The following is a 26067-nucleotide window of genomic DNA, read 5'->3' on the forward strand; positions in this document are numbered from 1 at the left end:
CTCTGCCAACAGCTATGAGCAGGCTCAAGTAGTGCAGTCGCTGGTGGGATGGGTGGGGGAAGCTCTGTCCCATAGAACAAAGCAGGGGGAGGTGATAGAAGAGCAACAGAGGGATCATGAAGGTGGAGGGACGGCGTTCCATGGCCAAGAGTGAAACAGCTTAGTCAGTCTGGCTCTGACAAATAGCAACAAGAGGGGAAGCAGGGTGAGATAAGCCTGCACCTACTAGAAATGGAGAGGAATTGTTTGTGGGGCATGCTAAGGAGGAAGGGGATTCAGTTAAGCAGTGCAACATTCCAGCTTATTCTCAGGGTACCTTTGCTAATGTTGAAGGGTCTTTTGAGTTATTGAATAGTTGCTCAAGGGAAGCCCCCTCACAGGACACTTAAAAATACACTGGATAAAGACCTAGGGAACAGACTGCAATGCATAATCCTGTTTGGCACTGGGAGGGGAGAGGGAAAGATTAGATGGGACCCAACAAAACTCTTACTTCTCTCCCCTGCATGAGCAGGTTCTAACATAAGACATCACTCAGCACCAACATCCATTTAATTCCTCCCTCTTCAGGAGGGGAGCAGAGCACATAGGCGGAGAGTTACAAGAGTAAGCAGAAGGGTTGGGGCAGGAACAACAGAGCTACGAAATCCCAGCTAAGTGTGCAGGAGACTGAGGACAGCTCTGACCAGCACAGATGCAGGCTGGGAAGAGCTGAGTTCCTTAGACACAAGGGGGAGCCCTGCACTCTGCTCCCCAGAAAAGGTGCAGAGAAACCCAAGTCCTGCTTTTTTATCCTTTCCCAGGTAACAGCAGGTGGTTATGACCTAATGGCTCCAGAAGAGGTGAGGGCAGCAAGTCAGAGTCCATGAGGCTACAGGGTCAGCGCGATGGTTTTGGCTGTTATGTTCAGTACAGCAGAGGCAACAATGGGGATGTCTCTGGCAACTCTCTGAAAGGGGGGGATGTTGGGTCCTTCTAATGTATCCAGGATACCTGTGGGGGAGGGTAAAAAGTGAAAGTTAGACACTAAGGGAGAGTGTTTCTGTTCCACTCTGGCCAGGGCACATGTGCAGAGGCGTTGCACATATATGCTGTAGGCCGGTGTCGCAGGACAGGCAGCCTTTAGGTTCATACAAACAGTAACACTTCCAGAACAAACCCTGGGGGCACATGGCCAAACAGCTGCACCGAGCAGAGCCTGTCACCTCTGCAGTAGGGCAGGGGGCTGTGTGTCTCTGAAGAGTGGAATACAGAGTCCCTCACCCTCAGGCTGTCAGCCCTAATCCTCTCTGGGGGACCACTGCAGTGTCACATGCTCCCCTGAGATACTTCTAGACACTCTCAGCTAGAGGGAGCCCTCTCTCCATTTGACTTTAGCACCCATCCAGTTGTCCCTCAGGACAGTCCCACAGATCTTGTGTTGCTTTTCATCCTTAGCTATACATACAGAATTTACAGCAGGAGCTGCAGCTGGCAAGCGGTGTGTGGCATCTGTATTTCTCTGCAGTACAAATATGGACTTGGGGTGGCAGGGAACACAAGTACAGACTGAGACCCTATGTCCCAGGCCTTTTCTGTAACCCCTTTAAAGCAAGTGATTGCTAGGGGAATCCTTTGGAAGATGTTCTTCCCAGCAGATGAATCTCACACTGTGGGCTTGGAGCCCTTGCTCTGGCAGAGAGACTGAATCCATGACAGGGCAGTGCTGAGTTCCAAAAAATGTTAAGCCAGTCTATAAATATCAAGGGTGGGGCCACATCTGCAATACTGTATGTAGTTCTGGTCACCCCATCTCAAACAGGATATTAAAGAGGGTTTAGCGAAGGGTGACAAGAATGATTAGGGCCCTGGAAAAACTCTCATTTGAAGAGACTGGCATTGTTTATAGTTGGAGAGGAAATTATATATATTGAATGGCCTAAACAAGGGAAATCACAAGCATCTGTTCTCCCCGTCTCATAACACAAGAACAAGGGATGTTAATCAAATTCAAAGTGGATAAAAATACTTTTTCATACAATGCATAATTAGACTGTGGAACTGCCTGCCACAGACAGTAAGCGAGACTAAGAATTTAGCAAGATTCAGAAAGGGACTGGACATTTATATGGATGACAAGAATATCCAGAGTTAACACTTATGCTAACACTTTGGAATGGCTATTAATTCTTGTGCTTCAAGGCTTATGCCAGTCTCTAGCTATTAGAATGAGACCTAACATAGGCAGCAGATTATCCCACATTAGACCTTCCTCTGAAGCATCTGGTACTGGCCACTGGCAGACAGGATACTAGAATAGATGGATCTCCCGTCTGTTCACATATGGCAGTTCCCTGTGTTATCTGACCCAGAACTGGGCTACAGCTTGGGAAGAACAGAAAGCAGACCCCCAGGATACCCAGTCAATAACCCCAAGCCTAAACAGGTGTTGCCTTCCTGCCCCTTCTCTTACCTTCCACCACCTTGTGATAGGCAAAGTGCAGATAGAGGAGGAAAAGCATGTGCAGAGCAGCCAGGGTTCCACACAGGATGAGCCGCTGGGTATGTCCTACTGTGCGTGACACCAGCACAGCAACCTAGGAAGAGGACACAGGTTAGACAGACAAGGCCCTTGCCTCTGACTTCAGAACCTTGAGCAGGAGATGCACGTGGGAGATAGGCCAAGCTGCAAGAGCTTGCTGATCCCTCACCCCCTCTTCAGGCCGATCCCTGTTGCAATCAGGCCTCCAATATCCCTAAACAGAGCTCTTGGGTCGAGTCAGAGGAAATTGGTAAGGAGTTAGAAGGTAACAAGTTCAGTGAGCAATAACCTCCTGTCAGTGCTAATGGACACCAGGAACTCTTTGGGGGAATGGGCATGGACCTCCAGGACTCCCCATCATGCTGCCTGCTACAAGGGAGAGTCAGGCTGCTTCCCATGACATCCCACTCAGTTGTGATGGGAATTACTGCCAGTCCTGCAGCACAGAAAGCATATCATGCTGCTCTCTCCTCCAGTTCACCAGCAGTGGGGCTCTCAATAGCCTAGTGAGATGCAGATGTTAGCCACTAACGTCAGGGGAGGGAGGAGTGACATCAAGTGTGTATCTCTGCAAAAATTACAGCTCTCAAGCCTGCTTAGCAGAGAGTCTCTGCTGGGCTGCCCATCCCTTACCATTCGTAGTGTGGAGAGGCCACCGATCACCAGCCAGAAGATATAGAAGAGGGAGTGGAAGTGGATATTATAGGTAACAAAGAGGGTGATGCAGTGTCCAAAGAGACCATAACCCTGAAAGGAACAGAAAATGTGTGGTAAGAGTGGCAGCCCCGCATGGAGGCACATGAGGTGCACTGGACATGAACAGAAGCAGTTTACTCTGAACTTACCAAAGCTTCACTAAGTGCACATACACCAGAGAGGTGCGGCAGCCAACTAGCACACAACCAGCTGTGGCTACTGTGCCGGCTGGAGATATGGCTTCCTGCCTGAGAATGCCAGAGCCTGCTGAGGACTTAGATACCACAGGGCCTGGCTGTGGCAGATGAAGGAAACTAACTTATGTCTAGAGGCAAATGGGAATCTTCTAGTTTCATAGCTGGGCATTGAAATCAGGGAAAGAAACAAGCTGTCAGTCTGGAGCAACTGCCCCTTCCCCTTGTCCCAGGAGAGGGGTCCCAAGCAGGGATAACAGCTTGAGACTCAAAGTAAATTCCTGCCTTACCCCAAGGGATTGTTCATATGTACACAGAACAGCCACAAATAGAGACCATCAGTTTACCATGATGCAAGGGCTACATTCCCCTCCTCCATCCCGTTAGAGCTCTGTGCAGCTACCCTACACCCCGAGAACCCCGCTCTGAACATACCAGCAGTGACAGCATCTGTACCATGGTGATCTGGGCATTGCACAGGTATGCCAGGAAATAGATGAAGGAGGAGACGCCCAGCCAGTAACCGAAGCAAGTGCCAATTGCTGTGCCCATCAGCGTGCCTTCTCTCTGCAGAGAGAGCAAGAAGGTGAAAGGATGGCAGAAAAGACATCACACACAGAACAGTTACCAACCAACCACTACCCACCCTCAGCAGATTTCCCCTTGCCTTTGGTGGATGTTTACCTAATGCCTGACTAGCAGCATCCGGGGGGCATGGACCAGTGATGCAGTGCGAAACTGTATAGTGCAGCAGGCCAGCAGAAGTGATCTCAAATTGGTAACTCAGCCTCCAAAATCTGTCTTGTGGGTGACATCACCATAAGAAAGCCCCCATATCCAACACCTAATGTTTTACCAGTACATTTTATTTAACTGAAAAGTTGCATAACAGCAATTGAGACTTCAGCCCTTAGTAATAAATACATGTATCGTATCAACATAAAACATACATAACTCAGTTTACAGTTTGGTGTATAAAAGCTAAGTAGCAAGGCACATCCAAAGCACACATGTGCTTAGTCAAAAAGCCCACTGGCAGCACACATAAGATACAGTTTTTACAACATTAATAATCTCTACAAATGTCAAATTAGGGCAACGCTCACTGGTATTCTCCAGCTACGTTTATTGGGCTGCTCCATAAACCCAATTTAACTGGCTGATCAGTTAATGGCAATGGTTTCCCCCCAGCCCCAACTTAGCCTGACAGCCCCCACACACATCCCAGCAGCCCTGACCATACATGCGACTCCCAGCAGTGCCCAACACCTCAACCCCACTGGCCACAGCCCCCACTCACCTCAATATCCTGGCCCCCCAACTCCACCACTCCCCATCTCACAACATCCCCACTTTCTGGGACCTTTCTGGCCACTCACTGGGAACCTCCAGCACAACACTCCACTCCTGTTCCTAGCTAGGGTGGCTCCTCTCACTCCTGACCATCCTGTCCTGGATTTCAGGTGCCGGAGCACTGCTATTGACTGCTCCAGCAGCACTATACCCCTGCACTGGTCCAACCACTGCAGTAAGCGCTTTCCCACTGCCCAGATTCCCAGACAGCAGCGAATTGGGTTCTTCTGACCCTGCCAGCCCCAGAGCAATAGGCCCTACCGCACACCAAGGTCCCTTTCACCAACGCATTTCTAAGTCACTCTCAAAACAGAAGCACCCCCTGTAACCAACAGCAGCTCAAAGCCTGGTGCAAACCCTGTCTTGAAACTGAAATGTTCCCTTACAATGATGGTGTCTGATGTCTTCATCCCATGCAACAGGATGGCCACCAATGTGAAGACCAGCATGAGGGGGCCGTAGAGCTCACCTGCAATCTTCTACAAGGGGAGACAGAAAAAGGAGGGGTTTGGTTAGTGCTGCAGGAAGCCAGACCACCTCCAAGCTATATGGGAAGTGCCCTAGACCTAGCTCATACTCTGGTCACTTATTTCAGAGTAGCAGCCATGTTAGTCTGTATCCGCAAAAAGAACAGGGGTACTTGTGGCACCTTAGAGACTAACAAATTTATTAGAGTATAAGCTTTCGTGGACTACAGCCCACTTCTTCGGATGCATACAGAGTGGAATAAATATTGGGGAGATATATATACACACATACAGAGAGCATATATATATCTCCTCAATATTTATTCCACTCTGTATGCATCCGAAGAAGTGGGCTGTAGTCCACGAAAGCTTATGCTCTAATAAATTTGTTAGTCTCTAAGGTGCCACAAGTACTCCTGTTCTTTTTTCTGGTCACTTACTGACCTGAGCAATTACAGCAAAGGATGGTGATAGGAACCAAAGAGAACCAATCACATGAGTAAGGGTTAAGGAGGAAGCTGAACTGAGATACTGACTGAGGAGTCAGATCAGGAGCTAGGGTCATGCTTTTCCCCCTGCATGGGGGTCGGGGGATGTGGTTTAATGGAAATTAACCAGGAAATTTTGTTGAGGCACCATACAAGAACTTCTACCACACAACTCATACACAAACAATCACCCTTGCACATGCATGGAAAAGTGCTTTAACTAATTCATCCATATAGCCCTTTTTTAGGGGCGGGGGTGGAAAGGGAGGCAAAACACAAGGCCACAAAAGGAGTCTGTCAGAGCCCAGCGTTCCCTGCTCTCAGGCCATAGTCAGCTCCAATACAATTAGTGACAGAGTTAGCAAGAGCTGTCTGTAGCACTGTGTCAGCAGCACTTTGCTGACAGGCTTATTGCTTAGCAAACTGACAGCTTGGGAGAGCATCGGAGTTGGGGATGGAGGCGAGTAGGTGTTGTGTGACTGAGCCAGCTCCGAGAGAGGCATCAAGGGCAGCACTGCCTTAAGAGGGCCGGCCTTATGGTCTCCTTGCTGCCAGTCACAACTGCTGAAACCCCCTCAGGCAAAGGTGTGCAGACTACTAATGGGCATTTCTAACACACTCATCTCCTGAACATCTGATTAAGCGCTCCAATGCCTCAGAAGCCCATTCACTCAGGATACAGAGCCTTGTGCATCACAGGGGAACTCACCTGGGGAAAATTAATCATCTTCATGGGGATCATGGACTCCAGCAATCTGCACCGCACAAAAGCACAGGAAGATGTCAAGAGCGAGGAAGACAATGAAAAAGTTAACAAGAAACCTGGGAAGTGAGAGATGCTGTATTACATTCCCTGATCTCCTGAGCCAGCGTAACCCCATGTCCTGGGGTCAGATTGGAACCAGTGCTCTAGTGATGTAAGGCTCCATCTCCCTTTCCCTCTGACCCCCAACAGAGCCAGCCAATCCCACTAGCAACTGGAGACCAGACTGGAACCAGTGCCCTTGAGGGGAGAGGATCTGTATTGCAATCCTAGCCCCCTGTGCACAAGCAGATTTCTGAAAAAACTCCTGCCTAGTGTCCTGAGGGCAGGATGGCACCATGGGAAAGTGGGGACCGGAGAGAGACTATCATAGGAGGAGACAGCCAAAGCTTTGCCCCTGTGAAAACAACCGTTGTGTAGGACAGATGGCGGTTTAGTGGGGCTCTGCGCTTTCCCCACACAGGATGTGAGATTAGCAACAATGAAAGGCTAAAGGAGCTGCTGGGCTCAGCTCCACAGACCCTGTGTCTTACACTCAGAATGGCACCAATAGGCTACAAATGAAACAACATCCAGCTCACTTAGGGGATGTATTGATGTAACTCTTTAGGGATAAAGAGAGGTAAGTAATTAGAGTATCCCGGAGCCCTTTCCCCCAAAAGCTATCTCCATAGAAAGCCCATAAGCAGAAGTGGACTAATTAGGAGCTATCCAGGCCTTCATTATACAAGAGATAGGGTGGAAGATGCTCCTCACTTTATGGCATGGCTCTTCTGCCCTGTTCAAGTGGCACCTCTACTATGTGTCCCTGCTCCATTATCACGGGGCAGCCCTTCTAAAGCACCTGGTGTATGGGCCACAGCAGTGCATGCAGCTGCTCAAAAGCAGGCAAGAGGCCTGCATGACCTGAGTCATTTGCCCCTCTGCCCAGTTTGCTCACCTGTTCCGAACTTGGATGGGCTCCACATCAAAGTAGGGTCTGAGAATATCAATGTTGGCATAGAGACTGAAGGCCTTCGAGGCTTGTCTCTTACCTGCCTGCCACATCTGGGGAGAGAAATGGGCAACTGTAGTAGACTGAACACTCCTTCTGCAATGCTGCTCTGAGCAGATTCCCCTGGAACCAAAGCACCAGGTGGCTAAATAACCCGAAGGAAACAGAAACATCTTCAGAGAGATCAGCATCCCACCCAAAGCCTGGGAGGAAGTAGGATAAAGGACATCAAAGCCAGAATGGGACTCAGGTTGGAGCACTTGGAAAACCCTCCAGGAGATGGGGAACAGAATCCAGGAGAGCACAGGGTCAGTTGGGAAACGGCTACCTGGACCTGAGATGGGATCTGGAGCCCATCATAGCCAGCGCCGCATCCCTTGCGGCTTCCTGCTCACCTGGTCAGCTACTTGTCGGCCCAGCTGGCCCTTAAAACCTTTCATGCCCAGAAACTCTCCATCCTCCTCGTCTGCCGCAGCAGCTTCAGCATCCACGTCCTCCTCCTTCATGCGCTGGTGCATCTCGCCCATGTCCTCGAAGCTGGAGCCAGACGTGTCGTCCATGTTCTCCATGTCGATCACGGCGGAGCCTCCTCCCTGCGCCCAGGGCAGACGGACAGTGAGTCGGGCTCAGAGCCGAGGCTCGGGGCCGAGGAGACCCCGTCCCAGCGCTACGGTCCCGTGCTGGTGCCTTCGCCCGAGGAGCAGCGCAGGCGCTGGGCAAGGGGGACCCCGCAGGGGCCCGGCCCCGAGGGGTGACAGCTGCGGGGCTGCCCAGGCCGGCCGGTCCCCCAGGCCGCCTCCCCCCGCCAGCCCTGGGCTCCCCAGGCCGGCCCCGCGGCCCGTACCTGCATATTGTCCTCGAAGCCGCCCCACTCCGCGCCGGGCCCGTTCCTAGCGCCGCCGCCTGCCCCCGCCGCCGCGCCCCCGGGCCCCGACATCATCCCCCTTGGCTGGGGGGACAGGGGCCCCCGGCCGCTCCGCGCCTCGCTGTAGGGGCTCGGGGAAGCCTAGTCTGGACCCGGACGTGACGGACCCGGACGTCAGCCGCTCCAGCAACTCTGGCCGAGGACGTGGACGCTCCTTTGCTCTCGCGACATTTCGTAATAGCGGCCTGGCCACGACGCCATCTTGGTTGAGGCAGAAAAAGCGAGCGTGAAGGGGCGCCTGGGAGAAGGGTGCGGGCTGTGCCCTGCCATCCAGACAGCGCGCACCCAGCCCAGCTGCTAACACCTACAAGCACGCGGTAGTAGCAGTGTCTGTTCCCTATGATAGAGCCACACCCAATATGGTGAAGACCAAGTCGGCGCACTACGTCAGCGCCGTCAAAGGGGAAGAAAAGCCTGAGCCCGTATCACGTGACTGAGAGGCGGGGACGTGCAGTGAAAAGCGTTCCTGTTACTGTGTCACGTGCCAGGCGTGCGAACGAAACATGGCGGCGCGCGGCAGCGTGGAGGAGATGCGGAGCCGCGTGATACTTGGGGAGTTCGGGGTCCGCAACGTGAGTGAGTTGGGTCGGGGGGAGCCTCGCTCCCGGGCAGTGGGCGGGGTCTAACGGGCCACGCTCTGGGTGAGCGGCGTTGGGGGGGCACGAGAGGTCCCGGGTCCGGTAGCGGTATCGGCCCCTGGGACCCGGCCCCGCCCAGCACCTGCTCTCTGCTTCGCTCCAGGTTCACACCACGGACTTTCCCGGCAACTACCCCGGGTACGACGACGCTTGGGACCAGGCCAAGTTCGAGAAGGTGAGAAGCCGCTGGGGGCCCTGAGCGGGAGAGGGGGGAGCTGAGCGGGGTGAATTGGGGTCTCCCGTGGCTGGTCTCTGCCGCCCATGGCAGGTGACCCCGGGCCTGGCTATGCAGTGCCTGGCTAAGGGACAGGCCCTAGGCTGCCTGGTCACCTGGCAGCAGCTGGCGAGGCTGACACCCCGCCGCCCCCCCCGGGAACCCCCAGTGACTCTGCCCCCTTGCGTCTGCCCTGTAGAATTTCCGGGTGGACGTGATCCACATGGATGAGAACACGCTGGAGTTCGACATGGTGGGGATCGACGCAGCCATCGCCAATGCCTTCCGGCGTATCCTGCTCGCTGAGGTACCCAGCAGGGGCTTCTGGACCTTCATGCCAGGGCTATCTGAGCCACTGCCAGCCCCATCAAATCCTGTCATATCTGTTTCTCACTGCTAGTCCTGGCTAATGTTGAGCTGCTTTGGGATGGACAAAAATTTATCCCAACCTTCTTGTTCTTTGCCCAGAAGCTACATGGTATTGACTGGTAAAGAAGTCTCAAGGGAGGCTGGACAGGGTGCTGTCAGGAAGTGAGACCTAGCACTTGGGAAAGGCAAGATTGTGGCTCAGGTATACAGAAGACAGAAGCCCCAAACTCAGTGAGATGGAGAATAGGCTCGAAGTGCAGTGAGGCTATTCCATAGATTGCCAAGCTCACAATGTATAGGCTCTGCTCTTGAGAGAGGCAAATAGTCCTTCTGTAAGCTAAGAGAGTTTTGGGGGGTGTATAAGAGACCATCAGCAGAAGCTGTTGCATTTTCTGGGATGATAAGTGTAGTCCAGTTGCTAGTAGCTGTTAAACAGCCCCCCCAAGATCCTATGCACAGATCTGTCCCCCAAGCACAGGGCCAAGTTCTACAACTGCTCATATGGGGTAATGCAAATCCTATTAAAATCAATGGTAACACTCAAGTGAGTAGAAGAGAGAAGATACAGGATCCTCATCTAGATCCCTCCTTTAGTAATGGTGTCTGTGAAGAGCAAGAGTTAATCAGACTCCAAAGAGGGTGGGGGTTGAGCAAGAAAACTTCTGGCTGGGTATTAGGGAATGGTGGTTAGCAAATAGCACGTGGCTGGGGTACTGCCTGCCTGATTTGCTCTGTCTCCTTCTCCCTCAGGTGCCGACGATGGCTGTAGAGAAGGTCTTTGTGTACAACAACACGTCCATCGTGCAGGATGAGATCCTGGCCCATCGCTTGGGCCTCATCCCCATCCGAGCAGACCCACGCCTCTTTGAATATAAGAACCAAGGTGAGAGTCTGTGCAGGGGAATCCTATGATAAATGGAAATATTGGAGGCTGCTCCGAAGTGAAACCAGTGCCAGATGGATTGAGTAAATCTGCAGGTCCAGGCAGGACTCATTCAGCTTTCCCCATCCCTTTGTAGGTGATGAGGAAGGCACAGAAATTGACACGCTGCAGTTCCAGCTGAAGATCAAATGCAGCCCGAACCCTCACTCAGCCAAGGAGTCATCTGACCCCAATGAGCTCTACATTAATCACAAAGGTAAAACTATTCTGCTCTGGAAGTAAATTCTCCCCTTCCCCAAGTGGATAGGGACTTTGTTGACCCCAATGAGCTCTACCTCTACCAGAAAGAGAACTCCTCTCTTCCCCTCCCCGTTCCCTCCCCCTGGCATGAAGTAAACTGATCCCTTCCCTCTATGAAACTTCCTTTTTGCAAGGTCCAATCCTCATAGTTGTATTTTCCTTGTCCTGCTGGGATCAGCAACCTCTTGTATAAGTGTTGCCTCATCTCCCTTGGTGCTAAGACAGCTTGGTCTGATACCTGTGGTACATCTCTCCACAGTGTACAGCAAACACATCACGTGGGTGCCCCTGGGAAATCAAGCAGACGTGTTCCCAGATGCAAATTTGCGGCCTGTTCATGATGACATCCTTATTGCCCAGTTGCGGCCTGGCCAGGAAATTGATGTGCTCATGCACTGTGTCAAAGGCATAGGTGAGTCAAGGGTGCTCAGTGGGGCAGCGAGATGGAAAGCATCGGTCTTTCAGGTGGGGTATGGTGTGTGTAGTGGGCATGGGGTCATAGGAATTTTTCCCTGATCTGTGGGGTCTTGAGTGTGGCTTGGCTCAGTGTTAAATGGCAGGCATTAAGGAGCACTTCCGAGCTTAACCTTGTCTAATGGGGATTAGTGGGCACTCTGAATGGAGGTGGGTGCTGCTTATCCTTACGTGAAGCCCAAGGCAGTCCTAGGGTGACCCCCACATCATCCAGCAACTAAACTGGGCTTTCATCCTGGCTGCACAAAGCAGCAGTGCAGCGTCAGACTGGATTGTGATGTCTTGTTACCTCTTCACAATGGTACAGTCAGGGCCTGCGTGGGGTAAATTGGGCTGGGAAGAGCCATGGTAATGGCAGCCCTGGGGGATCTTACCCTCTCTGAGCTGCTGCAACATGCTCCTGACTTCTTATCTCTTTTCCCTCAGGTAAAGACCATGCCAAGTTTTCTCCAGTGGCCACAGCTAGTTACCGGCTGCTGCCTGACATCACTCTGCTGCAGCCCATCGAGGGGGAGGCAGCTGAGACGCTGAAGAAGTGCTTCTCCCCGGGAGTTATTGAGATTCAGAACATCAAAGGTACCTTCCACCTCCACCCCAGGGTCTCTGCATTTGCAAAGATGAGCCTGAATACAGGCTAGAGCCAGGCATTGTACAAACAGAGCCTATTCCCCTAATGGCCCTCAATCCTGAATCTCTATTCTGGGTTTGGGCTCTACAAATGAATGGGTTTGTCATGTGTAAAAATGTGATGAGGTTGAGGCCTCCCTGTTCTCTCCCAGGGCAGGATATGCCTGTCCACTTAGCTCTTTTATTGGTCTTTATAGCTGCAGGTACTGCTCAGTTGTCCATGATGCTTTGTTGTAACTGTGGGCTGTGAGTTTGCCGTTCCCAGCAGTCTTGAAGCCTCAGGTGGACCTGCGCCTAATGTTGGACAGGATGCACACTATCTTTTTGAGCTGGAGCTGCCTTTTCGGGCTTATGCCTTGCTGAAGTTTGTGTTGGAAGTAAGGAAGGTTTTTGTGTAGGACTTCAGTGCCTTTTCCTGGTGGGGAGAATTGTATGTTTTGGGTGCAGTGCTGGCAGGAAGGAGATCGCTGGTCCACTAGTATGGAGAGGGGGTGTGTATTTGTCCGTATCTCCTGCAGGGAAGAAGGTGGCAAGAGTGGCCAATGCTCGGATGGACACGTTTAGCCGAGAGATCTTTCGTCATGATGATCTGAAAAACCTTGTGCGCCTGGCACGAGTGCGAGATCACTACATCTGTAAGTAATCCGTCTCTTCTGCTGGATACGTCGGTCCATTCCTTAGCTTCTCACCCTGCAGAAACTTGTCATCACGCTATTTTAAGCCTCTTCATCGTCTGCAGAAGATCAACCCTTTCGTACATTCATGTTACAGTGAGTGCCCCATGGGGGCTTCGCTTTGTGGCAGGAGGCATCCACGTTTCCTTCTCCCTGTACTAAGCAAACCCTGCAGTGTCTGAACTGTTGCCCACAATGGATTAACTTGTCACTGTATGCAGGTTACTGTCTGCTTGTAGTCACGGGTAGGCAGAGTGGCGGGGAGCGTGGAATGGACCTTAAGAAGTGATCAAGTCCAGCCCTTTGCACTGAGGCAGGACTAAGGAAAGCTAGACCATTCCTGACAGTGTTTGTTCATCCTATTCTTAATTTCCAATTATGAGGATTCCACATCCTCCCTTGGAAGCTTATTCCAGAGTTTAACTACACTTATTAGGAAAAACTTTCTAACTATATCTAACCTAAATCTCTTGCTGCAAATTAAGCCCATTACTTCTTGTCCTACCTTCAGTGGATGTGGAGAACTGATCCTTGTTTTTTATAACAGCACTTAACATCTCTGAGGACTGTTGTCAGGTCACCCCCTCAGTCTTCTTTTCTCAAGACTAAACAAGACCAGTTTTAACCTTTCCTCATGGGTCAATGTTTTCTGAACCTCTTATTTTTGTAGCTCTCCTCTGGACTCTCCATTTTGTCCACATCTTTCCTGAAGTGTGGTGTCTGAAATCAGACTCCGTACTCCAACCGAGGAGTCACCAAAGCCGAGTAGAGCGGGACAGTTACCTCCTCTCTTAGGCTATTCCTGTTAGTCTGGGGTGTATTATTAGCCCTGTTCACAAAGTGATCCACTTTAACCCCTCATCCTTTTTAGTGGTATCACCTATCCAGTTATTCCCCATTTTGTAGTTGTGCATTTGATTTATTTTCTTCCTAAGGGTAATACTTTGGAAGACAGGATTGAAATTCAAGCACTTATCTTGATTAAAGCCCCTCCCCCGGTGTCATCTGCAAATTTTGTAAATATACTCTCCACTCCATTATCCAAGTCATTAATGAACACAGAGGATTTGATGTTGGGTAGTAGCTGGGCTGACCCTTGTCTCTGTTTCCCCAGTCTCAGTGGAGTCTACAGGTGTCCTGCCTCCAGATGTGCTGGTGAGTGAAGCCATCAAAGTGCTGATGGGGAAATGTCGACGGTTCCTGGATGAGTTGGACTCCAACCACATGGAGTGAGCAGTTCAGGACACCATGTTTGAGAAGCAGAAACTGATTCTATGGGCCCAGGCTCTTTATCTACAGGGATTATTTCCAGCCCATAAGCCTATGTAAACAGGAGGGGTACCTTCAGTTACCAAGCAATGGGACCATCCATCACCTGTTCCCCATACAGTATGTAAGCAAGCAGGTGGCCACACTAGAAATAAAGGTGTGCTGTTAACAGTTTCAGAACTGATAGCATGTCCACTTCCAGCTGTGTACATGCACTAGCAGGAGCCTAGGAAAGTCTTATGGCTCTTGTTTTCTAATGGGTTTCAGCAGCTGCAGAGGATGGCCAGTAAGGCACAGCAGGGGCTTGTACTGGCCCTGGGGCCTTACTGAAGGCCCTAGATCTTCTAAATGAAGCCCTGCTAAGGAGAAGAGCCAACTTCAAGCAAAGGCAGACTGTGTGGAATTGTTAATAAAGTAGAGGCTGTTTTAATTGTCAGACTTCATTACATAAATTTAGCCTGGGGGTGGCTTGATTTTCTAGGTAGGAAAGTGGAAAGAGGCACCACTTCATTAACAATAAAAATGCTAGTGCTTCGAAAGCTGGGCTATAGTGGTGAGAGGCTAAAATGCCACTTGCCTTTTTCCCCCCAGGGTAAGCAATTGCTGTATTTGCTACAGTGGTTATTTGATCACTAAAGGGAAGAGAGATGCTAAGACCATCTCTATTAAGATGGGGTCTGCTGTGTGGAAGTTGAAGCAGTACTGCTTATACAGAAGCATGTGCTCTAGGTCAAGCTGCGCAAAACATGAAAAATAAAAACTAAATTGGATTTTCAACATTCTTAATCAGCTCCAGGCCTAATATAAGCCTAGCTGCAGAAAGTTTTAGAAGAGGATACTAGCCTGTTCTTATGGAGTAGGCATGTGATCTGTATGACTGCAGAGTTCATCACAACTAATGAAACTCATATGAGGGAAAGTATACTCAAGTAAGGATCACAGTGGACTAGGTGTGTGGCCCTGGTTCTGAGTTTGTTCACTATACACAAGCAGCTTGCTTCTTAGTTGCAACTAAGTATTATTCTTTATTTATGGTCTTCAGTAGGTGACCAAAAATAAAGGAATATCAGTCTCCCACCATCAAAAATAAGGCTGCCCAATTTTTCCCATGTAGGAAAAAAAAACTTTAGGTGGTATTTCAGAAGTCAGTAACTTACTGTTTCTAAAGTTATCACAGTAGGAGCTTAATACAGGGCATCTGATGACTGCTGGAGCCCTGTACTTCCATTTTTTAAAAAGGCTCTAGCCCTCTTCCTTGCAGAGATGGACTCCAAACTGTAACCCAGTTGTTTAGCAAAATAATTATCTGTGGAACAAAGTTTTCTATGAATAGTGAAGTCAATCAGGCCAGCAGTTTGCATACCAAAAGTGACCCTTTAGCTATTGAAGGGAACAAGGGTGGGGGAGATGGCTCCCCTCTCCCTTTGTTCTCCAGTCCCTGATTGAGAGTGTTAAAGTGAGGAAAATCCTAGGCAAAGTATAAAAGCTGGAAGAAAGAGTGGGTCCATGTATGTAATTTAAGCATTTTACTAAACCTTAAAAGTTAGGGAGCATCTCACAAAACAAGGCACTGACTCAAATAATCATCACACCCTTCATTCTGCCCCTCAGAGTAAATGAACTGACATCTAAACTGTATAATCCCACAGCTGCACATGTTAATAAAACTAGTACAAAAGCCAAATGTTTGCAAGACTCATTCCTGCATCTGTTTTCATATCTCTAAGTTTGTGCATAACTAAGCAGGCATGTTACATATCACTTAAACATATGGGAACAGCCCACTTCATATTTTCCAGTTTTAATGATTAACAGTCAATACAGGCTATAGTTTTTTTTTTTTAATTATGCAGTTAAAAAGAGGCAATTCCTGTGTAACTAAGTAACACCAGTGGCAGATATCAGTGTGCCCCCTCCCTAGTCATGGTTTTATTTTCACTTCAACTTTAATAGATTTTTAAGGCGCAAAGGACCCACTATGATCATATAAGCTGACCTCATGCAGGTCACAGGCTAGACCAGTGGTTTTCAAACCTTTTTCTTCGGGACCCAGTTGAAGAAAATTGTTGATGCTTGTGACCCAACAGAGCTGGGGGATGAGGGGTTTGGGAGGGGCTCAGGGCTGGGATGAGGGGTTCAGTGTGTGGGAGGGGGCTGGGGGTGTAGGGCCTCAGGGCTGGGGAACAGAGTTACCTCCGGTGGCTCCCAGTTAGCAGCGCAGCCGGGGTGCAGAGGCAGGTTTCCTGCCTGTTCTGGCACCACAGACTGCGCTGCGCATGAAGGGGACAGCAGCAGGTCTGGCTCCTAGGTGGAGGCATGCAAGTGGCTGCCTGCGGCTCTCACCCACAGGCACCACCCCTCACCCCAGCTCCCATTGGCTGGGAGTGCAGAGCTGGTGCTCAGGGTGGGGGCAGCACACAGAGCCCCATGGCCCTGCTGCTGGCCACTTCTGGGGTACAGCACAGTGTTGGAGCAGGTAGGCACGAGCCTGCCTTAGCTGGGCAGCACCGCCAACAGGACTTTTAACATCCCAGTTGGCGGTGCTGACCAGAGCGACCCAAACTTTGAAAAACGCTGGGCTAGACCACCTCACCCATTGGAAATTAGCTTCCATAACTCAGAATCAGGAGTCACTTCCAAAAGACAAATGAACCATCCCAGGCACTACTTTGTTTCATGATGGTGATACATTCTTGTATGGCACCGGAGGCAGAGTTAGGTTGGAGTGGTTACATGAACGAGAGGCAGTATTTTGTTTAGGTGCAACTTTAGTTTCTCTTTTCCTGGCTTTTTTAAATGCAGCAGTTGGTCTTGAAAGGTCATGTATGCCTTCCCCTTAACTAGATATCTTAAATGTAGACTACAGTTCTTAAGCTTCTGAGTTGACCTTCACACAAATGTTGTATGGCTAATGATCCAAGTCAGCCCAGAGAGTACATTAACCTCAATGCTGTGAGTCAGACCCTTTTGCCACTGGAGTAAAAAATGGGTGTTGGGAGCAGAAATACATAGTATTGAAGCCTCATCATCAACTGGACAAGAGACCACCACAGAATAAAGGCAGACATGATACCTTGGGTATGAAACCGAAATACCTTTACTGACATTCAGAGGTTTAACAACCAATCCAGAGACAGCTTCGCATTTAATATTCCTACAAAAGAAGGCTCTAAAAACCATTAAAAACAAATCTTTGTTTCTAGCATGAAGTCACAATGTTAAAAATACCACAACACAATAAATACAACCAGCCTCTGCTGAGGCCAGGAGCCACTTCAGCTCAGGAGTAAGTAAAAAGATTATGAGGCAAAGAGTGGAAGGGACTGTGTAACAAGGGCAATAGGATGAGTGGGCTCAGGCCACAGGGATGGTCACACTGCATTCCTGAGGCCTGCTGTTCTTTCCAGCCCCATTCTCCTAAGATTTCTGTTCTGCTCCTTGTCCAGGCCCCAGCCTAGTCAATACACTTCTCATTGGTTTCAGTTCTCTGTTCTTTTGCAGTACCCTGGATGGCAAACCATAAAAGCTCATTTTGGATAAAAACCTTCCCCCACCATACAATTTGCATTACGGAGCCCAACTCCTGCCACAACACTTGTTCCTCCAGTAACAGAGACTAAACCATCCTCACTGCCACTAGAACAGGGCACAGAAGGGTTCAAATCTCAGTCCACATTTCCTTATTCTGCTAAAATAGTAGATCAGGAATTTAACCCCCATCTTCCTGAACCCTGGCTACAGGAGGTCAAGATTTCAGGAAGAACGGTGATGTGGGACAATGCATATCCCTAAAGGAGAATGCAGGCCCACTGTCATCCCCACGCAACACTTAGGGCTGATCCCCTTCAGGGTTTACAGGCTCTTGGCAGACTGGTCCAGATTTTCCATACTCTGCACCTGTCATTTTCCAGTCCACAGGGAATGCTGCGTGACATTCCTGCCCCAGTCCTGAGGGGCTTTTGATAGAAACTGGCATAAGGTTAGGCCAACTTTCCATTTGGTTCCTTGTGGAGTAAGTTCTACTGAGCACACATACGACGATGTCTGTCTCCTTCCAGAGAGGAGCAGTGTTTTAAAAAATCAGACTGAACACTGACTCCAGGAGATTCTAGGGCACTGTAACACTCCCAAGCATGCAGCCTCCAGCCTGGAAAGCAATCACAGCTGAGAAAACTAGGGCTGCTTTCAAGTAGTCCGAGAGGGAAAGAGATTCACCAGAAAACAAGCCCTCTGCTGTCGTCACACTGGAGATGATGCCAGATGGGGACAGCCAGTGGTGGGCACAACAGGAGTGTGATGCATCCCAGGTGAAGCCTGGCTCTCTCCCTTCAGAGTGAGGCTGGGGAGTGCCATCTTCGCTGGGATACCATTCTGCCTCTCCCATTAAACCTAACTCCTGAGGGACTAGCCCAGAAGCAGGTGGGGTTCAAGTGACCCAAGGCTGCAAAATGACGAGGCTCTACCTAGTGGAGTCTATGTGCTCAGCTCTCATCTTGCACACAAGCTGAAGCCTAAAGCTGCAAATCCAATGGGAAAAATCAGGGAAAGCTGGATCAAGTCCGAACTCAGGGTGCATCCCCGCACAGGAAAGGTATGAGGATGAGACCAGTGGGGGCTCTGTTTAGGCAAATGCTCATGGAGGAGTGAGAAGAGGACTCTAATGTGGTTGCTACAAGAGGAGACAGAAAATATGAAGTGGGGGTGGGGGTGGCTGACGTGCCCCAGCTCAGGGCTCAAAGAGCGCAGTGAGGCCTTCTCCATCCTCGTTGTTCTCCAGTACGTCTGTCTCCAGCGACGGCTTCACCTTTTTGAAGAGAGATGGGAGGTTCCGGATGTGAACCTCTTTGCGGAACTGTTCTCCCAGAGGCTTCTGCAGGGGACAGAGGGACAGGCCTAGGTTAGTCACTGCACCTGCAGACTCACTCCTCCAAAGGACCCCAGAGTCACCTAAGTGTGTCGCAGTCATTACCCAGCTCAGGTACCATGCTTTGCGCCAACCTCTCGGTTCATGTCCCCAATCTTTTCTGTGTCCAGGAGAGTAGCCTGGCAGCTGCAGTACATGCCAATGCAGGTGACACTGCCACAATGGGGTCCTGACTGTGACCACATAGTCAATAGGAGCCCAATGCTTCTTACCCCAATGGTACTGTCCTGGCTAAAGCTCTGTACCCACCCGTGGGTCCTGCCCAGTGGTGCTTACACCTTCTCTGCAGGAGCCCTGTACGCAGAGTGCCAGCAGCCCTTCAGCTAGGAGAGCTCCCACAAGGTGCCCAGAGTGCTCAGTTCCATCTCACCCAGGCCAAGGCTGAAGAGAGCCAGAGCAGCACGAACACTATGGATGTGCTGCAGCCACATTCCAGAAGCACCAGAGAGCTGGACAAGGGAAAGGGGCTGAGGGGAGACGCAGACTGTGTAGGGCCGGGATTCAGGAGCCCGGTCCACAGGGAGGAAACAGGTTTCCTCTGGGCTCTGTGGTCGCCTACCCCGATGCAGCCTGCAATGAGGCGTTTGAAATTGTCCTTCCGGCGCTTGTCTGCCACTTTCAGCAGAGTTGGGTTTAGAAGCTTGGAGTCAAACTGCTCCAATGATTCCTTCTGGATTTCTGGGATCTGTTCCATCACTGCCTTCAGCTCAGCATAGCGGGGGCGCTACAGGGAGAAGGGAAGAAGCCAATCAATAGAAGTTCTACCACAGAAGCCTCCACCTTCACCTGATGGCACAGAGGAAGAGGGCTGCTACCTCCTCCACCCCTTCCCCACTTCGGCTTGGGACTAGTTCATTCATTACTATCTATCAAACCTGGCACCATAAAGATTCCATCCTTTTTTCCCCACAGCTCCTTACCAAAGCCTCATAGATCTGGAAAGCCAGGTGGACGAGAGCTGCCATGCAGCCATCATGCTGTCCGTGTGTCTGCAACCCTTTCAGCACGCCGGTGAAGAACCAGGTCACTGCGTCAGGGAGCAAATTCCCTGTGAGCACCTAGGGGAGAGACAACAGCAGCATGGAACCGAGATACTAACACAAGCCAGGCCTGCTCCAGACAGTCCAGTCGGAGGAAACATCTAGCTCCCATCCAGACCAAAGTCGGAGTCTGTCCATGATGGTTAGGGGGTCAGAAGGGAAGGAGCCATCGGTACCCAGAGCCTCCATTTCTGCCCCCTCCACCAATGGTCCCCTGTAGGGAAAGTACCTGTTTGAGCAATGGCCAGCAAAGCTGCGTGGTGGTTCTTTGGCAGGACAGGGTGTCCTTCCAGGAGAGGGATCTGTAGGCCGTGATCAGAAGAGCAGTGCAGACATCCTGGAAAGGGGAAGGCAGAGAATGAGTCAGTGGAAGCACTTCCCAGCTTGGCTGAAGGGTTTGTTCCTGACAGGGGTGCATTCACAGGAATCCAGGTGGGATATCTTCCTAACAGAGGCACCCTACTTAATGCTCCAACAAAAAGCAAGATGCATGCTGAGGTCCCTGACTATCCCCAAAGGCAGCACTGCATTCCACTCTGTGCATGAGTGAGGGTCAGCATTTACCTGGTCAGCCGGCAGGTGCCACAGAGTCTGGGTCTGCTCCTATTTGCCTGATAATTTGGGTAGATGTTACAGAAAAATCAGCTACTGCAAGTAGTTCTTCTTGAAAGGCAGGGCCCAGGAAACGGGGCAGGGCCAGGCAGGCAACACTACAGGAAAGAACTTACTCCTAGCATGGATCATACATCAACTCAGATTGAAATGCACTAGAAGCCTGTTATACTGAATCCTTATTCCCACCTCCCCCTTTAGCACTTTCCAGGATGATTGGTGAGGCCCTTAAAACAGACTTTCCCTCTGCTACAGGGGGCTTTTGTTTCTGGGGATACACAGATTAGACAGCTGCACTGGGAGCACGTACAGACTACAGTAAAGTACAAGGGGTACAAAAAGCGGGAGAGGCCACCAGCATCTCCATTCTCTTACCTCCTGCTTCATCAAACACTTGCCCAGCTCAGTTAGCTCTGCACTGGAAGGTGGGGTCACGTCTGTGGACATCATCTCATCATCTACAAGCAGAGAAAAAGCAGCTGCGTGAACACCATCTTCCCTTGGGAAGGGCTACACCAGCAAGGCTCACTCTAGTTCTAGAGTTTGACGACACTCTGGAGTCGACACCTCAGCCCACCAGAGAAACACCTCCAAGCTAGCTTGTGTGGGTGAGAGCATCCCCCTAGCTACAGCTCACCCAGCTAGGATGGAGGCCATGCAGATAGCCTCTCTCACCAGACACCCCAGCTCAGTTCATTGGGGTCAACTTCCACTGACCCATTCATGCCAACAAGGACTGGAGAACACCAGTTGGAGCCGGTGACTTGCTTCATATGCTGGGGTGGAAAAGGCATCTTGTATCCTAGAGGCAAGATCCAGGTGAGAGGGGACTGGGAGGAGGAAGCCTCAGCATCACCGGACAAAGAATCACAGACAGTTCCCCAGCGCTTGGGTTCCTGCAGAGTTACCTGCAAAGTCAGCATGGGAAGCTCTGACTGGGCTCCTGAACCCTAGAGAGGAGTCCACCGGGGGCGGAGCTGGAGACCCTGATCAGACACTGCGCAGAGCCTCAAATGAGAGCCAGCCTAAAGGTGGGAAGGGTCTGTCTGTATGCCCAGCAGTGGTGAGCGGATACAGCAGGGCAACTTACTCACCGTCTCCATCTGCAACAGCAGAGCTGTTATGCTCAGCGGCGCCTTTCTTTGATACACAGCAAACAGCTGCAAAGACAAGAACAGGTCAGGAGGGCGGGGGAGACATCAGCACAAAGCCTACACGGATCGTCCTACTCATTCTCATGGGGCCCTGCTGCTTTGTTCTCCCCCAGCACTCCCCAAACTTTGTCCCCTGCACAACGGCTGAGGAACGCCAAATGCAACATTAAAGCCAGGAAGTGAGGCCAAAGACTGGGCTAAGGGGCAGAAAGTTCAAGTGTCTTGGTCACAGCATCTCCTACCTCAAACCCGCTGCAGTACCAGACTGGAGAGGGGGATTGTGACACTGCACCCCACATTCTTCATAGTGATATTACTGTGATAGGCTCATGACATAGTTGTGATGTATTTTATGCAAGATCAGTCACGTGAGAGGTCATTGGAAAGGTTATGATTTACTGAATAGGAGTAGCCTATTTGTATGCATGTATCATTTTTATATCTGAAGTTATAAATATTGACTATGTCTCTGCATTTCAGATGTAGTTATACCTGGGGAATGCCGACTAGACAACATGCTTTCATTCTAGACAGTGGGTGGGGAATGGGCCACTAGGAAAACAATATGCCTTAGGAGAAGCTTATCTCCCATCCGGGGAGCCTTTCTGAAAACGCTACACCTCCCAAGAAATGGCTGCCCTGACTCTACAAGGAGGGTGTTGCAGCTGTCACAGCAGCACAGCATGTAACTGCAGCTGGGTGTGTCCCTACTTGTATGTATGCCGGGGAAAGTGCAGGCTCAAGCCTGGAGGGTGTTGCAGCTGTCACAGCAGTACAGTGAGAGAGAGAGCCCAGACTGGTGGATCAGGGGGCTCAGTGGCACCCCAGTTCCAGCTGGTACCCTGGGGGGAACCTGTCACAGGGTACATGACTGTCTCAGAAATCCTGAGCAATGAAGAGGGCATTGGAGCAAGTTTATTCAGTGCCAGGATCCTGGCTGGGGTGCAGCAACCGATGGGGGTGAGGCTAATTAGGAAATGAATCACAAGGTCAGGCTCTCTGACATGGTGTAGTTCTTATGTGGAAATAAATTTCCTCAAGCTCTGCATTGGGGTGTTTGAAAGCCTGAGAGCTAACTAAAGGGAACTGCCAAGGAAAGAGAGAGATGTTCTCATCACATAGAGGGAGAAGTGATGTGATCACCAGCAGTAAGATGATGATCAGGCCAGGCCCCTGACTCTGCTCCTGGAGGCGCCAATGCATTCAGGCAAACGCCCCTGCCCCGATCCCACACACAAGGAAACATATCACATGTACCCCCTGAGACACCAATCAACAATTCAGCAAGATTCAAAGAGGGGCTGGACTCCTACATGGATACAAAGAATATTCAGAATTCTAATAGTTAATGCTAACAGAAAAATGTCCTGGAAGGAAGATCAAGCTCCTGCTTCAGGGTGTAAACTGATCTCAATTAGGGATTAGATGAGACCTTCATGGGGGCAGTTTATCACACATATGCCTTCCATTGCTGGCCACTACACCACAGATATGATGCAGTCTGGCAATCCCCGTGTTCCTGCCCAGGGCACGACTCTCCCTGTGACATTCTGCAACCAGCTTGTTTCACTTACTGATAAGATCCATGACTTCCCGGGTCAGCAACCTGACCAGCTGCTCCTCAAGCATCTCCTGGGACTCAGGGTTGTCATCTGCTGTGTCCTCCTCGCTGATAAGAAAAATAAGGAGGGGGGAAGTTTAGGGGAGCACTGAGAGACCAAGGAGCAGCATCTTAGTATGCTAGCTTCACCCACATACATGGAGCGAACCACTCAGCTGGCCGGGCTTCTGGCCTGGATCACAGCCCAGATTAACAGAAGAGTGGAGGGCAGAAACTTCTCTCATGACCAAAGACTAACCGAGACCTTCACTCTCCCAGTGAGGACAGGAGAGAGACTGTGGAGCTGAGCAGAAGCTCAGCTCCACTGGAGACAGCATCACAGAGAAGCATCAAGAGGGGTGGTGTCTCCCTTTTCAGGGTATCTTCCCTCATAGCTCCACAGGCTTGGAGGGAACAGTCACTCCACAGGCAGCTGCTCAACAGCTCACCCTCCCCACAGACTACAAGTCCAAGGAGCTGCAGACTCCAGCTCAAGGCCCAGCAGCCCCACCTCCATTTTGATTCCCTTTCTGTGGGGCCGGGGTGGTGGTCTCCTGTGCTCCCATCCCAATCAGGAGGGCTGGACACGACTCTCTGGAGCTCATAGATATTGCTATTGGAGGGTTACTCCCTTCCCCACTGCTGCCAGCTGGAGGCAAGAGGCCAGCTGAGAGTCCCACGCTGTGGTTCCCACCCCTTGCCTCCCCTTCAGTCCATGTCCCTTACCAAAGTATGCTCCGCTGGCTGATGACCTGCCATTTCTGGGACAGTCTCTGCAAAAACACCGGACAGGATTTAATAACCTCAAGGAGCCATCCCAGAAACACTGTACAGAGATCTGGACACCATTCACCAGACCACAGAGCCAACAGGGCAGGACCCTGGCCACCAGACATGGCTCTGTGAGGAACCTGGTCTGACTCAAAGGAACTTTAAATATACCTCTCTCAAAGCCCCCCCAGAACAGGGCAGGAGCCCAGGAAAAACTCCTACTGCCGTGGTTCCCAGTCTTTTTCCCTGCATGAACCCATTTGCAGATGTACTGCTTCCCGCAACCACAGGCAGCATGGAGGACGCCATTTTCAAATGGCGTCCTCCACACGGCAAGATCTTGCATGGAGTGCACATGTGAAGGCACGCTGTGCAGAGGATGCCATTTTTGCCCAGAGGACACCATTCTGTAGCACACTCGGGATTACCCAACCCCACCTGCTGATGGAGCAACCCCACTTGGGGCAAAACCCATTGTTTGGGAACCACAGGCCTAGTGATGGCTGGAAAGCTGGTGTAGCTGTGCTGGCTCTAGGAATTACAGAGCTACCCACCAGGAAAGGGAGAAGAAGGGACTGCAGACCCAGCATTGTTGAGGACCTAAGCCTACAGAGATTCAAATGACTGAAGACCACGGGGGGGGGGGGGGGGGCTCACATCCCCAAGCCTGGAAATTCATAGCCAGGAACTCTAACACACCAGCACGGCGGGTGCAACTGGGCAAGACGATGTCTGGATTCCAGACTCCACACACTGAAGTGGCCAAAGTCAAATTTCTAGGCTCTGCTCCCTGTGTAATTGGGCTTTGGAGCCCTGCTAAGGGTGAGCTGGAGGGACGTCTCCACTCTGACACAGGAGCCCTGAGCCTTCCCAGTAGCCAGCTGCACCAAGTGACACTGAAAAAGCTGTTTCTTACCATGTGTAGATAGGTGAAGAGCGGGCCGAGCATGGGACAGAGAAGGGTTTCGTAGTGCTCCGAGGGGCAGGAGAGAACCAAGGGCTTCACAAACACACCTGCATGGGCTGGTTAAGGAAGTTATGCAGCACACAAGTGTCATGCCAGGGTGGGCTGCAGTGCACCAATACAGCTGATAACCATACAGCATGGAGACTGCAGGTCCCAGCATGCAGTGCTCCATCACTTACATGGAAGAGCCCCATGCATGCTGCTTCTTAGCTGAAACAGACTGACAACAACCAATGAACCATTCACACCAGAGACATAACATCAGAGCAATGTTAGCGCTTGGAACAGTACCAGCATTTGAAGTCAGAGCACGAACTGCAAAGAGAGCAGCGCAGCAGGCTTCTTAAACCCACCTTCCCAGCAGTCCTGACCTGGGTCTTGGAGGCCCCACTTTTAGTGTGTGAAGGCCATTCAACTGAGACTGCCCAGAAGGGGGACAATTAGTGCCACGTGGTGTGGTAGTTTTGTGATGTGGACAGCTGTGCCCTGGGAACTGAATCGAGCACCACAGCTCATTGTAGTCGTCAGTCGGAACCAGTCACCAGATTAACTTGTTTCCAACCTCCTGAGAAATCTAGCCCCCAAAGGTTGTTGTAGGTTGGACTTGTTGGCAGAGAGGCCCTCCTTCTTGCATCTGCCCAGGGCAGTGCAACTTCTTTCTTTGCACATGTAATCTGTGCTGACCTCACTCCTTGCAGTACCTTTCCATGTGCACCTGTTCACACTCCACTAAACAGAGCGGGACAGTCCTAGCCGCAACGTAAAGGGGCAGGGGCAGGATTTACTTAATTTGATCTACCTTCCCTACTCCCTCCACTGGCTCAGTCTTGAAGAGGAGGAGGAGTGACTGTGAAGCCAGAGCAGTTTTGGAAAGGGAGCCTTCTACCAGTCTGTAGTGGTTCCTGGGCTGGCTTCAGGCCACAGCCAAAGGATACGAAGCATGGGGCGCAGCCTGTAGTCGGGAATATTGTTGAGGTTAACGAAGGCTGAGTTGAGGAACTGGCTGGCGAGGCCGTCAACAGTGTAGAAGTCTTGCTGCATTGATGGGCCGGCATTACCCAGGATGTGGAAACTACAATGAAAAGCCAGGTATAAGTGAGCTAAGCTGCACAACAGATGCGATGCCTCTCATGGTAGCAAAGGCTGGACG

At 50.9% G+C, this 26067-nt stretch overlaps 3 protein-coding genes across 8 annotated transcripts in view; 1 reads left to right on the top strand and 2 right to left on the bottom strand.

The window, feature by feature from the left end:
- Positions 1 to 534: 534 nt before the first annotated feature.
- Positions 535 to 8536, bottom strand: YIPF3 (Yip1 domain family member 3). Its single transcript, XM_005296294.4, has 9 exons — positions 8321 to 8536; positions 7872 to 8069; positions 7423 to 7529; positions 6429 to 6474; positions 5151 to 5243; positions 3847 to 3978; positions 3155 to 3268; positions 2453 to 2576; positions 535 to 993 (listed from the first exon to the last, which is right to left on the bottom strand). The coding sequence occupies exons 1-9, from the start codon at positions 8414 to 8416 to the stop codon at positions 872 to 874; spliced, it is 1032 nt and encodes a 343-aa protein (XP_005296351.2). The 5' UTR covers positions 8417 to 8536; the 3' UTR covers positions 535 to 871.
- Positions 8537 to 8577: 41 nt separating this feature from the next.
- On the top strand, positions 8578 to 15533 carry POLR1C (RNA polymerase I and III subunit C). Of its 2 annotated transcripts, none has more exons than XM_005296292.5 (9): positions 8578 to 8973; positions 9143 to 9214; positions 9453 to 9560; positions 10373 to 10505; positions 10642 to 10761; positions 11065 to 11217; positions 11706 to 11855; positions 12425 to 12541; positions 13695 to 15533. In XM_005296292.5, exons 1-9 carry the CDS (start codon positions 8905 to 8907, stop codon positions 13811 to 13813), a joined length of 1041 nt encoding a protein of 346 aa, XP_005296349.2. In that variant the 5' UTR covers positions 8578 to 8904; the 3' UTR covers positions 13814 to 15533. The 2 variants fall into 2 exon arrangements, with proteins under 2 accessions (XP_005296349.2, XP_005296350.2); XM_005296293.5 differs by having other exon boundaries at positions 8606 to 8977.
- A 1395-nt stretch (positions 15534 to 16928) lies between these two features.
- Positions 16929 to 26067, bottom strand: part of XPO5 (exportin 5) — a 36765-nt gene continuing 27626 nt past the window's right edge. For all 5 annotated transcript variants that reach the window (XM_008174522.4, XM_042848455.2, XM_024111054.3 and 2 more), the window contains 10 exons: positions 25853 to 25989; positions 24867 to 24964; positions 23906 to 23952; positions 23154 to 23248; positions 21520 to 21585; positions 20801 to 20883; positions 20043 to 20150; positions 19694 to 19831; positions 19333 to 19497; positions 16929 to 18719 (listed from right to left, as the gene is read on the bottom strand). In XM_008174522.4, coding sequence (XP_008172744.1) covers positions 18576 to 18719; positions 19333 to 19497; positions 19694 to 19831; positions 20043 to 20150; positions 20801 to 20883; positions 21520 to 21585; positions 23154 to 23248; positions 23906 to 23952; positions 24867 to 24964; positions 25853 to 25989 — 1081 coding nt within the window. In that variant the 3' untranslated portion in view covers positions 16929 to 18575. The remainder of the gene's footprint in view (positions 18720 to 19332; positions 19498 to 19693; positions 19832 to 20042; positions 20151 to 20800; positions 20884 to 21519; positions 21586 to 23153; positions 23249 to 23905; positions 23953 to 24866; positions 24965 to 25852; positions 25990 to 26067) is intronic.

The sequence above is a fragment of the Chrysemys picta genome, chromosome 3 (genome assembly GCF_011386835.1).
Source record: "Chrysemys picta bellii isolate R12L10 chromosome 3, ASM1138683v2, whole genome shotgun sequence".
Classification (NCBI taxonomy): domain Eukaryota; kingdom Metazoa; phylum Chordata; order Testudines; family Emydidae; genus Chrysemys; species Chrysemys picta.